We start from the raw sequence: 18671 nt of genomic DNA on the forward strand, positions 1-18671 counted from the left end.
CTCCATCCTTTATGTCTTGCAAGTACTTGGGGCAACTTCTCTTCCAATGCCCTTTTTCATGGAAATAAAATCAAGTAGCCCCCTTCAGATCAGAGGCAGGGGGAGATTCGGAACTAGATTTGCCTTTAGGGCCATTACTTGATGACCCGACTTGAGACTTTCCCTTCCAGTTCTGTTTCAAGGGATATTTCCTCTTCTTCCTTTTCCGTTGGCCTATGGCCAAAATGGGAGCAACAACAGTAGGAGTGGAGGCAATACCTTTTCCCTTCATCCCACCCTCGGCGGTTCTCAGCAAGCTTTGGAGTTGACTCAATGTGGTTTCCTCCTTGTTCAGCAGATAAGTCATAACAAAATGATCATAACAGCTAGGCATTGAGTGCAATACAATGTCAATAGCCAATTCCTCATCGAAGTTAACATTGAGCTTCAACAGATGATCCACATAACGTTGCATGCGTTGCAAATGGTTCGTGACGGAATCGCCATCTTTCATCTTGTTGGTTATGAGTGACTTGAGTATTTCGTACCTTTCTTGAAGGGTTGGTTGATGGTACTTATCCATCAAGTCCTTGAACATATCATAAGGCCAATAGTCCTCATAGAACCTTTACAATTCGGGAGTCATAGTAGCCACCATGATGCATGCCACTTTGGTAGCATCATTACAGTGTCTCCTATATTTAACAATTTCTTCGGGAGTAGATTTAGTTTCATCAATCTCGTTCAGCTCATTTTCGAGAACGTATTCCTTTTCCTCGAATCACAAGGCCATTCTAATGTTACAGATCCAATCATTAAAATTAGAACCATCAAAGGTGACCTTCAAGCAGATGCTCAAGAGCGAGAAGTGGTTGGAGGAACTGAAAGCGTTGTTTGAAGTTGACATTTGAAACCAAAAAAGGACATGATTTGATTAGATAAGAAAAATATTAATATAACACCCAAATGAAATATTCATGTTATGATCCAACTAAATAATTCACAATTTAGAAGAAGGATGGCGTAATCTAATTGCAAATTATTTAAAGGTAGGTAAATGACAATTTTACCAATTTCACCACCACGAAAACGAAATTTTAAGCGAATTAAGTTTAAATGAAATTCCTAGATCTTTTGAGATTCATTTAACTATTAAATGACATGTTTAATCTCGATTATTCCCCTTCCACTTGTGACTGGGATACCGATGATCACAAACAAGGTGTGAATAACCATGCAAATTAGCTTGGTTCTCTCGATGCCATTTATCATCTGATTAATGTGCCTGTTAAACATACACGCTCCATTAATTAACAATAATTTATGAGCTACCCATTCCCACCCTTTATTAGTCCATATTAGTGTGTCGGTTAACCACACGCGCTCCACTAACCACTTTTATAAAGTGTAGTGGGCAATTTCATGGATTAGCATCAAATTCACATTTTCCTATAGTAACTAAGATTGGGAATTTTATGAAAAACATTTAGTTATTTTATATATTTCATTATACCTATTAATGAGAATCATGTGTCCTATCAAACCCGTTTGGCTAACGACCCTCCACTAGTTAAGGGAGCGGTGGTAAGAGTGGATACCCAATGATCATCATTTTATAGGCCGCTTCCTTAAACTCCCCTTATAGACCAACTTCGTGAATGATACCTACTAACAGTAAGACTGACTTTTCTTATACATATATGTAAGTATTAACTTTTAATTTTACAATATATATATATATATATATATATATATATATATATATATATATATATATATATATATATATATAAGGATGTATTTTAAACTTTAAAACTAATGATGTATTTTTAAAACTTTTCAAAAAGACTAGGTTAAATTTTTAATAATTAAATTAACAAATTGATTTTCTCTTTATAAAAAACTTTAACCCAATCATGAATTCATGATAAGGATACAAAATTACTGATTAAAATATCAAAATTTAAACCATTAAAACGAATTTAAGGTAATTATCTTAATCAATCCATGAGACAATTATCAAAATCGAAATTTTAGGATCTGACAGTGCAACTCGTCGAGTTGGGCAATGACCTCGTCGAGTTGCATGTCTACTTGTCGAGTTCAAAGACCAACTCGACGAGTTCGACGAACAAAATGACAGTTTTGTTCCCTTCTCCTTTGAACAATTCACAATTGCATCATATTCAACAGAAAACTAATCCTAGGCTCTAATACCACTGATGGGTTTTGAGCAAAACAACAATTCATATGTGTGCATGCAACCCTGATGCTTTGGATCTAAGTTTTCTCTAATTAAACATGTAAACTTAAACACAAAAGGAGAAACCATAGGAAGTGTGTACAATTTTCAAAATCCATATAAATCTAGGGTTAGGTTACATACCTTGATTGTTATATTGTAATAACAATGATTGCCTTGTAGATCTTGAAGCTTGAGAACTTAGTGTCACAAGTGTAACACCTCTAATGGATCACAAACACACAATGCAAGATAATGATATGAGAGAGGAGGAGATGATCAACATTTCGATTATAGCATCTTTCAAAGAGTAGCCGAAAATCCAATGCCTAAGGACTCTATTTATAGTGCACCAAGGATGCCATGGATAACCCTAATCTCAAATATGGTAATTATCCACCTCCTTTGATTATCCATATATGATAAGATATTCTTGAAACTCTAGAATAATCTTACATATATATATATATATATATATATATATATATATATATATATATATATATATATATATATATATATATAAAACTGTCCCACCCTTCCCATAGAAAGGTTCGGGACCGTTTTGCTCAACTATTGAACAGTTGCACTTATAGTCCCTGCACTTTTAATTAATTCCTTTAATCCTAAAATTAATTCCAAATTAATTTCTGATTAAATATTAATTAATAATACGATTACCAATTAATATATTATTTCCATAACATAGTAATAAATCATGTATTCCAATTTATTAATCAAGTTAATAAATTCTTCCTCTTCCTCAATAATCATCTTGTCTAGTTGCACGTGTGAAGGAAATCCAAAAGGACCATGCCACTATCAATTCAAGTACATAAAAATTATAATTATGGGATTAGACACATAATCCAACACTTATCACACCCAAAAATCCTCTGCTCTATTGGTCCTGATATTGTGTCGGTGGGCTTTAACCACTTGGTCGCCGACTGCAACTGTACTGAAACTAGCCTCTGCTCTTTCCTATGGCTCTTTAACTCAATCTATCTCCTCTTGGGATTAGACTGCAACTCATATAAGGTTCGATGATTGAGTCGACACGAACCCTCGAATCTCCGTCTTGAGCATACTCAAGTATCACGACATCTGCACATGCTCTGAAGCGCATACACCGGACATAAGAGGTCTCTCTCTGTAAACATCTTGGTGATCTCCATCACTGACTTAATCGTCTTCTTGAGCAACATGTACTCTTGTGCCAATCTCCTTCTCTCCACAAGTGGAACATACTACACACGAAACATCTCCGGAAACTGTTCCCAAGTCACTGCAGCTCACTCTACATGTGAAAAGGTCTGGGTCACAAACTCCCACCAATCATTCGCCCCCACGCGAAGTAGATTCAGCGAAAATTTTATTTTCTAGTACTCGGGACACGGACACGTGTAGAAACATTCCTCCATGTAAGATATCCATATCAAAGTAATAATTGGGTCCTTATCGCCTATGACCTCCAGAGGCTTCGTACTATCGAACTCTTGGTATTGCATTATCCCACCCTTCTGAAATCCTACAACAGCGACGATTGTAGTAGTTGTAGCAGCGGCAACATGCGTGGCAACGACATAATGCCTGTCAAACTCCTCAATAGAATGGTCTTAACCAACCCATAACTCCAAAATCGCCTCTTTGATCTCCACGACCACCTTGGAAGCAATGATCCCATGGATCTCCTCATCACTTAGACTCTCCTCTCGGTGAAGCCAATACTTGATCCTGAACCTCTAATAGCCACCATACTGAAAGATACAATGGAAAGGTAAAACATCAAGACATAGTGCTCAAAAACACTACTCCTTCACCTATTAGTTCCTTAGTAGCCTTGAGACTCCTTCTGATTCTCATATGGAAAGGTAAGTGTGGAAGGTAGTACGGGCCCATACTACCTTCCACACTTATTCGTAGTAATCCCCAAATTTGTCCCAAAGTTCTGTGTGACTACATTAGACCACCCGTAGGTGTATCAACACCCATATGATCCTAAGACCCAGAACTAACACCCTAGGCTCTCCTCCTAAGATTCCCCTCAATTACGTTTCTGCACTGCTAGAATCTCTTCCAACATAGTTGGTTGCATCGTGCATGCAAGTTGTACACAACATATGATAAAATAGACTGTTGAATAAATGACTCTACCTTAATTTTCACAACCAAACAAGGAACAGGAAATAAGGCTAAGTCATTCCTTCTAGGGTTGTATACTTATAATCGTACATAACTATATAACATATACCTAGCAACAACATGATCACATAGCACATAACAAACAATATCTGTGCTATAAGGCATCACAAAAATCAGGCAACTCTATCATGTAATTACTTAAGGGATCCGTAGCCCATCAACTAGCATACATCTCTAATATCTCATATAACAAAAAAATCAATCACATCATATAAAACAAGCATGGATATTTTGGGAAATCGCTTTTCTCGAGCTCCGACTGACTGTACACATCATATCTTCCCTTCCTTTATTAAGAATTACTCCTTTCTGAAAAGTTTTTATGAAAAAAATTCTCAGATCCTTAGTTTAAGTCTAGAATCACACGAGTGTTCATCCAAATCCCTCAAACCAGGGCTCTGATACCAACTTGTAACGTCTCATTTTCACAAGAAAAACATTTTTAAATAAGGTAAAATCATCATTTACATAGAATCCAAGTTATAAATATCCATTTGTTCCAAAATATAGTTGCTTGAAAATCAGAGTAATATTGATAATGTGGAATCTCCATTGTTGTTGATGTGTGTATACAATCATTCCTTTTCCTTTTCATGATCACCAATGGTACATGAAAAACATTTAATCCATAATTGTAAGTTAAAGCTTAGTGAGTTCCCCAAAAATATCACATACAACACATCATATAAACAATTATGGGTTATCGGCAATCTTGAGGAATATCAGCAGTCCCAATGGTCTAACAGTACGCCCTGTAGGTTATCAGCAGTCCCAATTAGCTAACAACATGCCCTATGGGTTATCAACAACCCTAGGGACTATCAATAGTCCCAATGGGCTAACATCATGCCTTAGAGCTATCAGCAACTCAACATCACAAACAACAAACATCAAATAAGAACATAAACACATGCAACACCTAAACTAGTCTACCAGACTAACAATTTACTATCGTACGTCAGACCTCACATAGTACTCTACATCACCATTATTAGGCCACTATTGAATGCATAGCCATATGTAATCAAAGGTGAGACAGACAGTCAAATAAGCGATCCCACTCTAGAGCCACAACCAAACAACGGACATGCAAGAAAACCTAGATCAAGAGTTCTTAGTTTATCCTACATGACTGCATATAACCCCCAATTCACTCAATTAGACAATCACCGACCTTCAGGTACTCTAACCAACATACCACAAACATTATATCAATATAACAACTATGGGTTATCCGCAACCTTGGGATTATCAACAGTCATCGAGTTATCAGTAACTCAGTAACTAACAACCAGCAACAACTAAGACTCATCTATTCTAGCTTGCCCCTAATATGAAATAGGTAATATAGTGAGAAAGATCACTTGAATCAAGGAACCAAAGAAACACAACAAGACCCTCATTCCTTGCACCGATCGCTCCCGCCAACCGACTAGCACCAAATAAAGGTAGAACCTTACTCAATCACCCAATTCCTTCAATTTTAACCCAAAGTCAAAATGGTTAAAACTCAATGGTCAACGGTCAACAAAATTCAATGGTTAAGCCCCCAACACAATGTGGGAACATCTGGAAAAAACAGTCGTGAGATCCTCTTACGCCACGATGTGACAGGCATATCGTCACGTTGTGGGAACTGATTATGGATGGCTTAATGGATTAACCCTTTAATCTCTTAAGCCACAGACTAATCCCCTCCAATAGGCTTCCTTACACCCAAAGAGTTAGAAAGATTATTGCTTTATAGTCGTGCATGTCCAATGCATGTCTTTCCCCAAGCTAAGTCATAACAATGGTGGAAATTAGATCAAAAATCTCATGCATGAGCCAAAAACCAACCAAATCTCAGATCTAAAACATTAAACCTCAAAGGGACCTCAAGGATCCTTAAAGTTGCCAAATTTATGGAATCCAACCACTCAAACTCACCCAAACATGGAAAAAATGTAAAAAAAATTATAAAAAAAAAGAGTCTAGATTTAGAAGCATCAAACATAAAGCTTGGAACTTGAACACTCACAATGGTCCAAAGTAAGTGCTAGAAGATGATGATGAAACTTGAAAGTTGGATCTATACACCAAGGATGTTTCATTCTCCTTCAAGACACTAAAAACACCACCGAAAGCTCAATAAATCAACAATGGAGGCTAGAGTTTTGTTGAAAAGGTTGAAGGCTGAGGAGGATGCCCTATTAAAGGCTTAAATATACAAGAAACCCTAAAAGATCATGGGCTTCGGATGCAGCTGTTGTTACGTCGTGACATTCCTCTCGTCACGTCGTAACGGCCATCCTGGATGCACATTCAAGAATTTGGCATGCCACATTGTGTTGCTCCAACCACCATATCGTGGTATGAGGTTTTTCCCAAAAATATTTCTTTTGATCATTCTAAACCCTCAACCGATTTATCTTGGAAAACGAGTGTTACACATTTTTTTTTCATATTGTTTCACAGTCACTTGTGTGTAAGTTGTTGAGGTTGTTGTAAATTCCGTTGAATTCGGTAATTTCAACCTTATATCACGCTAATTCGAAGAAATTTGGTCGGGATTTTGTTTTTCATTTCCCATTAGATTGAAGGAGATAATTTGAACTTTTCCCAAACTATTTGTCATTTGAGTATCTCTGACGATGGGGTCTTGGGAAACCGAAATCCACGCTAGTGCTAAATTTAATTTTTCATCCTTTCAACTCACCCTTTATTCGGTCGGAGCAGTTTGAGTTTTCTTGCCTTTCTTTTTTGATGGCCGTGGTTACTCTAGCTTTGTTTCCGCTACAAAATAGAGAGAATCTGGTTGTGAAGGGTGTGCTTGTGAATGATTTGGTTGTGAAGGTTATGGTCAATAAGGTTGTTGGAATACAAAAGATTGAAAAGTTTGTTGATAGGGTTGGAAATGTTAGAATTGTTGTTGAAGAAATGTCGTTGGGATAGCGGATTTGCTTTGGATTAATTTACAAAATCCATCGTGGGGTGATTTTATGTTCGGATATTAACGAGGTTTTGTGTTTTGCCCAAACAAATTGTCAAAATTAGGCTTTGGATTTGTTGGTGGAGTGTTTGGATTTTGATATGGGATGAAGTGTTTGACTTTTGGCAATATGTGTGTCTATGTGTGTGCATAAAGTAAAGGGAGAGAATAATAAATTGTGTGAAAAAAATAAGGTAGTTTACTTTTGTATTTATTAGGGTAATGTGTTAAATTGTGAATGATTTTTCTTATTTTAAAATTAAAACCTTTTACAATGATTGGAATATGATCAAAAAAATAGTTAGCAAAATGATCTCATTGGCTGTTCTCCATTGTGGCGGTGACTATATTCACAATACCAGAACCACCATGTCACACACGGGATGGGGTGCAAGGTCGTGACGAGTTGTTACCATCTTTAAGATTGCATTTCATAAAAGTTTTAGATACAAACGAAACATTTATATTGGGACACAAATTTGACAACATTGACGCATTGACAAATGTTTATTTATACAAACAGAGAGTTTCAATTTTTAACGAATTATTTTTTTTATTTATAAAATATAATTAATTTAAAAGAAAACAAAACAAGCTTTCTAGGCAATTAGAACATTGTATCCTTTATTTTGCGATATTTTGGTAAAACAATAATATTTTATGAAAAATAAATAGGTCGTGAACTATTTATCACAAAACCCAAAGCCTATCACGAATAAAAACTTAATTTATTTGCAAATATGATATTTCAACATCCTTGAACTGATGTAATTTTATTACAAATCAATTTTCAAAATTATATAAAATACATTCATATACCAACTCTTAACATTTTTCTCGTTCATCATCTTTACAAATATCACTTTGTCCTTTATATTATATTATATTATATTATATTATATATATATATATATATATATATATATATATATATATATATATATATATATATATATATATATATATTAGTTGTGAGACTCGTATTTTATACGGGTTGGATAAAACAAAACAAAATTTTAATATGAAGTTTTAAACAAAAATTTATTTAAATTTGAAATTTAAAAGGAAACATATTAAATACTATATGAGTTGTAATATTGTAATTTATTAGTTATTTTCAATTAAAGCAATTATTAATTAAGGTGTAAATATGATGTGTTAATTAAAAAAGATAAAAAAAAATAAGAAAATGACATGAAAAAAATATTTATTCAATATATCCACAAAATGACAAGTATCAAAACTTATAAAAATTTGACATGTGGAAAAAAAAACCTTCATTTATTAAGGAGGAATATATATATATATATATATATATATATATATATATATATATATATATATATATATATATATATATATATATATATATATATATATATATATGGGAAAAGTGAATATACCCTTAAGGGTATATAAGCTTAGGTACCCAAACTCACCATACTACATCGTTTTGTATCATATATAGACATTGTAATTATCCAATGTTCTTATAATTCAACTTCTAAATTGAATTACTTCAAAGATTTTTATAAATTTCATATTTATCTTCCTCTTACATAATTGTCATTTTCAACAATAATATACATAGCCTAGTAAGTGTTCGACAAAAAGATATGATGTAAAAAGAAGATAATAGTGAAAATTTAAAAATATTGAATATAAATCAAGTTAAGGATTGAAGTTTAACAATATTATAATAAATATATCAAACAAAACGACGTATTATTATGAGTTTGGGTACCTAAGCTTATATACCCTTAAGGGTATATTCACTTTTCCCTATATATATATATATATATATATATATATATATATATATATATATATATATATATATATATATATATATATATATATATATATATATATATATATATATATATATATATATATATAAAGTACTGAACTGAAAGATGGACAACCTGTAAAATACCTTAATTCGTATTCGAGTTTACTTTTATTTTAGTTTTATAATATTTGATTTCCATAAAAAGTCTTCTACAAAATAATAAAATTTCCATTTTGTCCGTCCCTTCATGTGTGGTCACATATTCTTTGTATGTTAAGTATTAAACTTCTTGTATTACAATTCACCAAAATTAGGTTATATTAAAAGTAGCTAATACTCAATGTCATAGTAGGTCTAGAAATATACTCACTTCAACAACAATTTTCCATTTCGTTGATACTAAGATTTCCTTTTAAATATAAAAAAAATAAATGCTTACACTGTGAAATACAATTGATCAAGATCTGGTCGTATCAATATGTTTCTCTTTTTATAAATTTCTATCCGGCTTTGATTATAAGTATCATAAATTTTATATAGTATAGCTTTTAACCATATATAATATTGTGTAAGAGTGGATATGGTGAATAACTCTCGTTATGTTGTTATCTCTAAACCACGAGTGATACACTTAGTGTTTACTTTTGGTTTTTATAATTAATAGAGTTTAATGGGGTTGAATATATTTTGGCATTCTTCAGTCTAAAATTAATGAATACAGTGATATTTTTGTTTCTTTGTTTTTATCTTACATATAATAATTCATTCATGTTTTATCTTATTGTACAACGCAATTCACAAAATCTTGATGAAAAAGTGTTTTGTTTCCACTATTGTTACCAAAAGCTTGAATCATATAGTACATTTCTTCTATGCAATTTCAAATTTAAATAAATAGTGACCACAACCAACCTACTACAAAAACAGGAAACACCTCTTTTTGGTAGGGTCTCAACAAGCCCTAAAAATCCTTAAATCGACACACACGTAGTACATAGTATGTATGGTGTCCTTTCTTACCATTACACACACAGTCGGTGTGTGTTTCTATGTGAGAGAAAACCAACAACGAAAGAGAAAGAGAAAGAGAACCCAATCTTTTTTCGTATTTACGCTTTGGTAAACCCACACTAAAACCTCTTACATGGCATCTGTTCATCTGCTTCTTCTTTCTAACCTGTTCTTCATTTTTTGTTTATTTTTTCAATCAAGATCTTCACTTACATCAAAAAATGCCATTTTACCACTCAAGATTAAATCAGATTCATCTAGCATCTACATACAACCGCCAAAGAAGCTCCCTTTTCAACATAATGTTTCTCTCACCGTCACCCTCGCCGTCGGCTCACCTCCACAGCCGGTTACCATGGTCCTCGACACCGGCAGCGAGCTTTCATGGTTTCACTGTAATAAAACACCAACCACACCTTTGTCGTACGACCCATTACATTCCAAATCCTACACCCCTGTTCCCTGTAGCTCCCCAATTTGCATGACCCGAACCCGAGACTTCACTGTCCCCGCTTCTTGCGACGCGAAAAAACTTTGCCACGCTACTCTCTCCTACGCCGACGCCACTTCCGTCGACGGCAATCTCGCCTACGATACCTTCCACTTCACGGATTCGGACCTTCCCGGAGTAATATTCGGTTGCATGGATATGGAATCAAGCTCTAACCAAGATGAGGATTCGAAAACAACCGGGCTAATGGGTATGAACCGGGGGTCGTTATCTTTTGTGACCCAAATTGGGTTCCCAAAGTTCTCGTATTGCATATCGGGTCAGGATTCCACCGGCGTATTACTGTTCGGAGAATATAATGTCTCTCTGCTCCGGCGGCCGTTAACTTACACATCCATGGTTAAAATGTCAACGCCGTTACCGTATTACGACCGGGTGGCATACACGGTTCAGCTTGAAGGAATCAAGGTTGCGGGTACGGTTCTACCCTTGCCGAAATCCATATTCGTACCCGACCACACCGGAGCCGGTCAAACCATGATTGATACGGGTACCCAGTTCACTTTTCTTCTTGGACCTGTTTACACTGCTCTGAAAAACGAGTTCTTGAAACAAACCAAGAATGTATTACGGGTGTATGAGGATCCGAACTTCGCGTTTCAAGGTGCAATGGACCTTTGTTACCGGGTTGAACGGAGTCGAGTCGGGTTACCCGTGTTACCTAGTGTGAGCATGATGTTTCGGGGCGCCGAAATGGTTATTTCGGGTCAGAAGCTCCTGTTTAAAGTGGCGGGTGTAACCAAGGGTGGTGATGACATACATTGCTTTACGTTTGGGAATTCAGATTTGTTAGGAATTGAAGCATACATCATTGGACATCACCATCAACAAAATATGTGGATGGAATTTGATCTTGCAAACAATCGGGTCGGGTTTGGTGAGGTTAGCTGTGATTGTGTAAGTCAAAAGCTTGGAATTGACTTGTAAAAGGACTTGATATGGCTTCTCTCAACCGTTGGATCATAGTGTCGCTCTCATGATCATCTTATACATTTACTCCTTGATTGATGTTCCGTTGATATGGATTCATTTGAGTTCCTTGTTCCACATAATGTAGCTAAACTAACTCTCTTAAAACGACAAAATGTAGACAAGTACACAAAAAATGATATAAAACACACAAATTAAAGTAAATAAACAACACGTTTTATTTCAAATTTGAAATTTCTCTTGAAAATAAATCTGGCTATGGTGAGTTAGATGGTTTAGGTGGGTAGGAGGGTTTAGCCCAGATGTTGGGTTTGGGTGAGGAGTGAGGAGTGAGGACTGAGGACTGAGGAGGGGGACCAAACAACTAAATATCTTCTCTTCTTCTGACAAAATTCGCTTCACTTAAATTTTGTATCCACAGTCCACTGACTTGTATGTTGTTTTGAGTTGTTTTCACACGTGATCGACTTCATTTAATTGATATAAAATACTTTACACGCATACCAGACTTATTGGTATGTGTATTTTTACATTTGGTTCTCGTAAAACAGAACCACACTGTATATATTGTCTTTGTTATCTTGATTGGGTTCCTATAAAATGGGGTTTGGAAGTGAATGGCGTGGATGGGTCTCCATAGCGTTAGAATCTTTCGTCCTAAGGTTGTTTGATATGATTTAAATTTTTAAGATTAAAATGTCTGAATTTGTAAAATAATTTTTAGGGTTGTTTGATAAGATCTAAATTTTTATGATCTAGATTTCTAAAAGAACCTGAATTTTTAAAATGTTGTTTATTTGAAACCTCGAATTGTTGTATTCAATTATAAAAATAATCATTTTACCATTTTATCTTAGATTTTGTTGAATTTAATATTTTTGTTTATAAAATAACCGAATAAACTCTTTAAACAGGGCCGCATTAGAGGTTATGGCAACATGAGCGATGGCTCGGTGTCTCCAAATTTTCGGGGTCATTTTTATGTATTTACTTATATTATTTAAAAAAAAAAAAAAAAAAAAAAAACTTTTGGTATTGAGTCGTTGTAGAGGCAAAAAGCGTCTCATTTTTTTATTCTTTCTGGGACCTCAAATCGACTTGAGTCGGTCCTGTCCTTGAATAATTATAAAAAAATAGAAACACCAGACAAAATAGAAATTTTAAAATACAATGCACTAATAGGAAGAGGTAAAAGTATGATACTATAATAAAGAATTCAATATAAATATGTTGTTATTTCATGTATTTAACTCTTACAAAAACAAGCTTCCAGTAACTATGAAAACATGCTTAAATGTATGCTTATATGGATCACATTACATGTATGCAACTTGATTCACTTAAACATCATAACAAGTACAAATGGTTTCTTGAAAAAAAAACAACCAAAATAGTTATTAAAAATGCTTTCTTAAAAAAAAAAACTTTCTCATGTGAAATTCCAAGAGAAAGCCAAAATACCCCTTGAAAATTTTCTTGCACCCAACCTTCAAACCATTAAACCAACTCCCTTTTTCCTCACGCCATCCAAAGTCTCGATGCTTCATGAAATCTAGAACAATTCAGTCGCACTTGATAATAACAAAGAAAAGACCATTATCCCCTTTGTTTTTATTTTTGCACCAAGTCATCTAATATCTTTTATCTTCAATTAAATAAATCCTCTTAAAGAGTAATAAAACACATTAATCTCTATGGCTTAACATGTTTATATGACTACAACTAATAGAAAGACATAATCATGTTTCCTAATTTTACCAATGTAAACAACACTCGTATTTTAGACTATTTGATGATGTTAGTGTTAGAAATTGGTGATGAAAAGAATTGCTTGGATTCTTTGAAAATCATGAAACGCTATCAAATTGAAGTATTTTGATGGTACAAAGTCGAACACTCAATTAGATAAAATTCAAAGTTTTCAGAAGAGAGAATGTTGGTAAAATTGTTCTTCAAGTGTACCGGAAAATGACCAAAAATAGGTATATGATTTTCTTATCTGAAATTGTCACATGACAGTTTTAAATTATCATTAAAAAAACTAATTTTAGGATAAGGGTCAAATGAGTCGCTTTTCCAAAAACTGGATTTCTGATGCAATTTTTTATATAGCAACATAACCCAAATAAAAAAAATTCCGCGTAGCTCGACACCAGCCAGGGGTTGTCGCCACTTGGACCCCGCTCCCAGTGGCACTGCCCTACAGACTCCGTTCGTTCAGGGGATTTGCCCTTAAATGACAGTCTACTTTGAATCTTAAACAAACTTAAACAAATGTGTACTTTGCACCTCCCTTACTTGTTTAATATTTGTCAAGATTATATTTGATCAACAAATTAATCTATTACACTTAAATATACATTGGTGATACAAATCACCAAAAAACCTCCCCCATTTAAGTGTAATCTTGATTAACTTTAAAAACAAAACATAAAAACAACAAACATGTGCATAAATGAAATGTCGTGACGATTGAATTTCACATTAGTATATTATTCATTCCAAATATTTGAATATTATGGTGTAAGGATTAAACCCTTTCTATTCATAGTGTGTAACACTAAATTTTTCAAACAAAATTTTCGATTTTTATAAAACATAATTCCATCAATATTCATAGAAACAACCCCTTTTAATTGTTCAACAAAATAGTATAAAATCCCAAGATCAACATGTCAAGCTCCAAACGTGTGTGTACGGATCAAGCCGGCGCCTTCCCACGGTCGTCACTAGTACCTGAAACAAATAACATCAACACTGTAAGCACAAGGCTTAGTGAGTTTCCCAAAATACCGCATATAACACATATTAGCCACTCGAGGCTATAACTCTGTGGGTCCGTGCACCCAAACTCTGTGAACCCTCAGGTTCTAACTCTGTGAACCTTCCGGTTCTAATTCTGTAAACATGCACAGCATCAAACACATGAAAGTAATGTAGTACAACACATAACATACATAGCATACAAATACTCTATCACATAACTCTGGTTACCTACTCAAGGTAAAGTATAGTGAGAAGACTCACCTCGTGTGTCTCGGTAAACCGTAACCCTGAAATCGCTAAACACTCGATCTGCCGAGCTGAAGTCCCCCTATAGCACAATATATCTCTAATTAACACTTTCCCAACTAGGGTTGACCATACCATAACAGGATAATCTAGGTCAACGCTGGTCAACGGTCAACTTGACCGGACTCGGCGAGTGCACTATAGCGACTCGGCGAGTCTGAGCGCATTCACCAATTTTCCTGGAATCCTCTCTTGACACGTCGAGCATCCCCTCCCAACTCGACGAGCTCCACCTGGCACGAGTTGTGGGGCCACCACGACTCAACTCGCCGAGTCTCAAGAACAACTCGGCGAGTCCGGTTTGACTCGGTCCACCTGTCCATCCTGACTCCCCCTTGACCCACTGAGTTCACTCATCCCAACTCGGCGAGGCCACTCGCTGAGTGGTCGTGCAGCATTCAAGCTACTCGCCGAGTCTGTTCTTCGGACTCGGCGAGTCAGAGCCATGCACTGACTCAATCTTGCACCAAAGGCCAGATCCAGACCACTAATCCATAGATCCAGTCCCCCCATGCTTATTTAGCACGTAAAGTCACAATCTTGATGCATAAATAACCTCTACATGATCACAAATGATGTTTTTGACCCAAATACTTCAATACAAGGCCAAGGACTCCATTTCCATCCATAAAGCTTGATGAGTGAGGCCCTCTGGACCTCTATGGATCCAGATCCATGGTCTCAACTCCAAGAGGGAACCAAAGGGGCACCAAATCACCCCATAAATGATCATATTAAACCCTAACATGCATCAAGTTTCACCAAACAGAAAATGGTCCGAGAATAATACCTCTAAAGTGATGATCCAAGCTCCAAATCCACGAAATAGCAACCTCCTTTACCTCCTCTTGCCTAGAGCCTCCTTCTTCTTGCTAAACAACACTCACAAGGTCAAGATTTGCTCTCAATCCTTCACCAAACGCTCAAGAACTCTAGGGACACACTCTGGGGGTTGGATGAGCGCAAATGACGGCCATAAGGCCCCTTAAATAGGCCACAAACCCGGAGATTTAGGGTTTCATAACACAGCGCAGACTCGCCGAGTCCATACCCTGGACTCGCCGAGTCCAAGTGCGCACCCTCGATCAATCCCGCGTCCCTACTCGGCGAGTCTGAGCCCCGACTCGCCGAGTCCCTCTCACAATATAACACAATTAAACTTACATTATACCTGGTAAAATCCGGATGTTACAACTCTCCCCCACTAGAACTGGACTTCGCCCTCGAAGTCCCGCTCTAAAACAGCTCCGGATGCTGCTCCCGCATCATACCCTCCGGCTCCCAGGTCATCTCTGATCCCTTCCGATGTTGCCACTGAACCAACACCAGAGGTACCTCCTTGTTCCTCAAAACTTTGATCTTCCGATCCCTAATAGCCACTAGTCTCTCTGCATAATTCAGGCTCGCATCAACCTGAATATCCTCGAGTGGAACCACTGCCGACTCATCGGCTATACATTTCCTCAACTGCGATACATGAAAAGTGTTGTGAATCTGTCCCAACTCTGCTGGTAACTCCAGCCGATAGGCTACCCGGCCTACCCTGGCGATCACACGAAACGGGCCAATAAACCGGGGTCCCAATTTGCCCCTCTTCCTGAACCGGATCACTCCTTTCCAAGGAGAGACCTTCAGGAGAACAAAGTCGCCGACCTGAAATTCCAACTCGGACCGGCGCCTATCCGCGTAACTCTTCTGCAGGCTCTGAGCGGTCAATAACCTCTGCCTGACCAGCTGTATCTGCTCTGTTGTCTGATTCACGATCTCTGTACTGCCCATTACCCTTTGCCCAACCTCTCCCCAACATATGGGAGTCCGACACCTCCTACCATATAACAGCTCAAAGGGCGGCATACCAATGCTCGAATGATAGCTGTTATTGTAGGAAAACTCCGCTAGAGGCAAATACGAGTCCCAACTACCCCCAAAATCCAATACACAAGCTCGAAGCATGTCCTCGAGTGTCTGTATCGTCCGCTCACTCTGACCGTCGGTCTGGGGGTGGTATGCGGTACTAAAATGCAACTTAGTACCCAACTCCTCATGAAATTTCTTCCAAAAACGGGAAGTGAAACGCACATCGCGGTCTGAAATAATCGAGATCGGCACCCCATGCCGAGATACAACCTCCCTCACGTAAACCTCCGCCAACTTCTCTGCTGAAGAACTCTCACTGATGGCAAGAAAGTGAGCGCTCTTTGTCAATCTATCCACAATCACCCATATTGCATCAACTCCTCTGGCAGTCCTCGGCAATTTGGTGATAAAGTCCATAGTGATCTGTTCCCACTTCCACTCGGGAACCTCCAATGGCTGCAACTTGCCATGCGGTCTCTGGTGTTCGGCCTTTACCCTTCGACAGGTCAAACACCTCTCGACAAACCATGCTACATCCCTCTTCATACAGGGCCACCAATAGTCCTTCCTTAGATCCAAATACATCTTCGTGGCCCCGGGGTGGATCGAAAATTTCGATCTATGAGCCTCCTCCATCAATGTAGCACGGGTACCGCCTACAAACGGTACCCAGATCCTGCCCTGATAAGTCATAAGGCCTCGACTATCCGATATAAACTCAGATACCATCCCAACAACCCGCTCTCTCTTTTGCATCTCCGGACGCACGACCTCGGCCTGAGCCCCACGGATGGCGTCCAGAACTGGAGCTATCACGGTCAATCTCAAACATACATCTCGCAGGGGAGTACTCTCCGCCCTGCGACTCAATGCGTCGGCTACCACATTAGCCTTGCCCGGGTGGTACAAGATCTCACAATCATAATCCTTGACCACGTCTAACCATCTCCTCTGCCGCATATTTAGGTTAGGCTGATCCATCAAGTACTTCAAACTCTTATGGTCCGTGTAAATCGTACAACGAACCCCATACAAGTAGTGCCGCCAAATCTTGAGGGCGAACACCACTGCTCCCAACTCCAAATCATGTGTGGGGTACCTTGTCTCGTGAGGCTTCAACTGCCTCGATGCATAAGCTATCACATGACCCTTCTGCATCAATACCGCTCCCAATCCTAGGATCGATGCATCACAGAATACCACAAAACCTTCCATACCTTCCGGAAGGGCTAATACTGGAGCTTCACACAACCTCTGGCGAAGCGTCTCAAAGGAGGTCTGCTGCTCGGGACCCCATGCAAATGCCACACCCTTCCGGGTCAATCTGGTGAGTGGAACCACAATCTTGGAGAAATCCTTAATAAATCTCCGATAATACCCTGCCAACCCGAGGAAACTCCGTATCTCAGAAGGTGACCTCGGCACCTCCCACCTCATCACTGCATCAACCTTGGCCGGATCGACCAATATCCCCTTCTGGTTAACGAGATGTCCCAGAAACTGGACCTCCCGTAACCAGAAATCGCACTTGGAGAACTTTGCGTAAAGTTTCTCCGCTCTCAAAACCCCAAGCACCTCCCTCAAATGCTCCTCGTGCTGCTCACTAGATTTCGAATATACCAGAATATCATCAATGAAAACAATCACCGACCGATCCAACATCGGCCGACATACCCTGTTCATGAGGTCCATGAACACAGCCGGGGCATTAGTGAGCCCAAAAGGCATCACCACAAACTCATAATGCCCATAACGCGTCCTGAATGCTGTCTTCTGGACGTCCTCGTCCCGCACTCTCACCTGATGATAGCCCGACCTCAAATCAATCTTGGAGAACCAAGATGCTCCCTGTAGCTGATCGAATAAATCGTCGATCCTCGGCAGCGGGTAACGGTTCTTGACCGTCAGCTTATTCAATTCCCGGTAATCAATACACATGCGATGCGAGCCATCCTTCTTTTTCACAAACAAGATGGGTGCTCCCCACGACGAGCTACTCGGCCGAATAAACCCCTTCCCCAGCAACTCCTGAAGTTGCGAGGATAACTCCTGCATCTCTTGAGGCGCAAGGCGATACGGCACCTTAGCAATAGGCGCGGCC

At 37.9% G+C, this 18671-nt stretch overlaps 1 protein-coding gene across 2 annotated transcripts; it reads left to right on the forward strand.

The window, feature by feature from the left end:
* The first annotated feature begins 10167 nt into the window (after positions 1-10167).
* On the forward strand, positions 10168-11763 carry LOC145032923 (aspartic proteinase PCS1-like). 2 transcript variants are annotated; one of them, XM_078981885.1, is made up of 2 exons: positions 10170-10308; positions 10402-11763. In XM_078981885.1, exon 2 carries the CDS (start codon positions 10556-10558, stop codon positions 11636-11638), a length of 1083 nt encoding a protein of 360 aa, XP_078838011.1. In that variant the 5' UTR covers positions 10170-10308; positions 10402-10555; the 3' UTR covers positions 11639-11763. The 2 variants fall into 2 exon arrangements, with proteins under 2 accessions (XP_078838010.1, XP_078838011.1); XM_078981884.1 differs by having other exon boundaries at positions 10168-11763.
* Positions 11764-18671: the final 6908 nt, after the last annotated feature.

This window comes from Lactuca saligna, chromosome 2 (assembly GCF_052625555.1).
Source record: "Lactuca saligna cultivar CGN05327 chromosome 2, ASM5262555v1, whole genome shotgun sequence".
Lineage (NCBI taxonomy): Eukaryota > Viridiplantae > Streptophyta > Magnoliopsida > Asterales > Asteraceae > Lactuca > Lactuca saligna.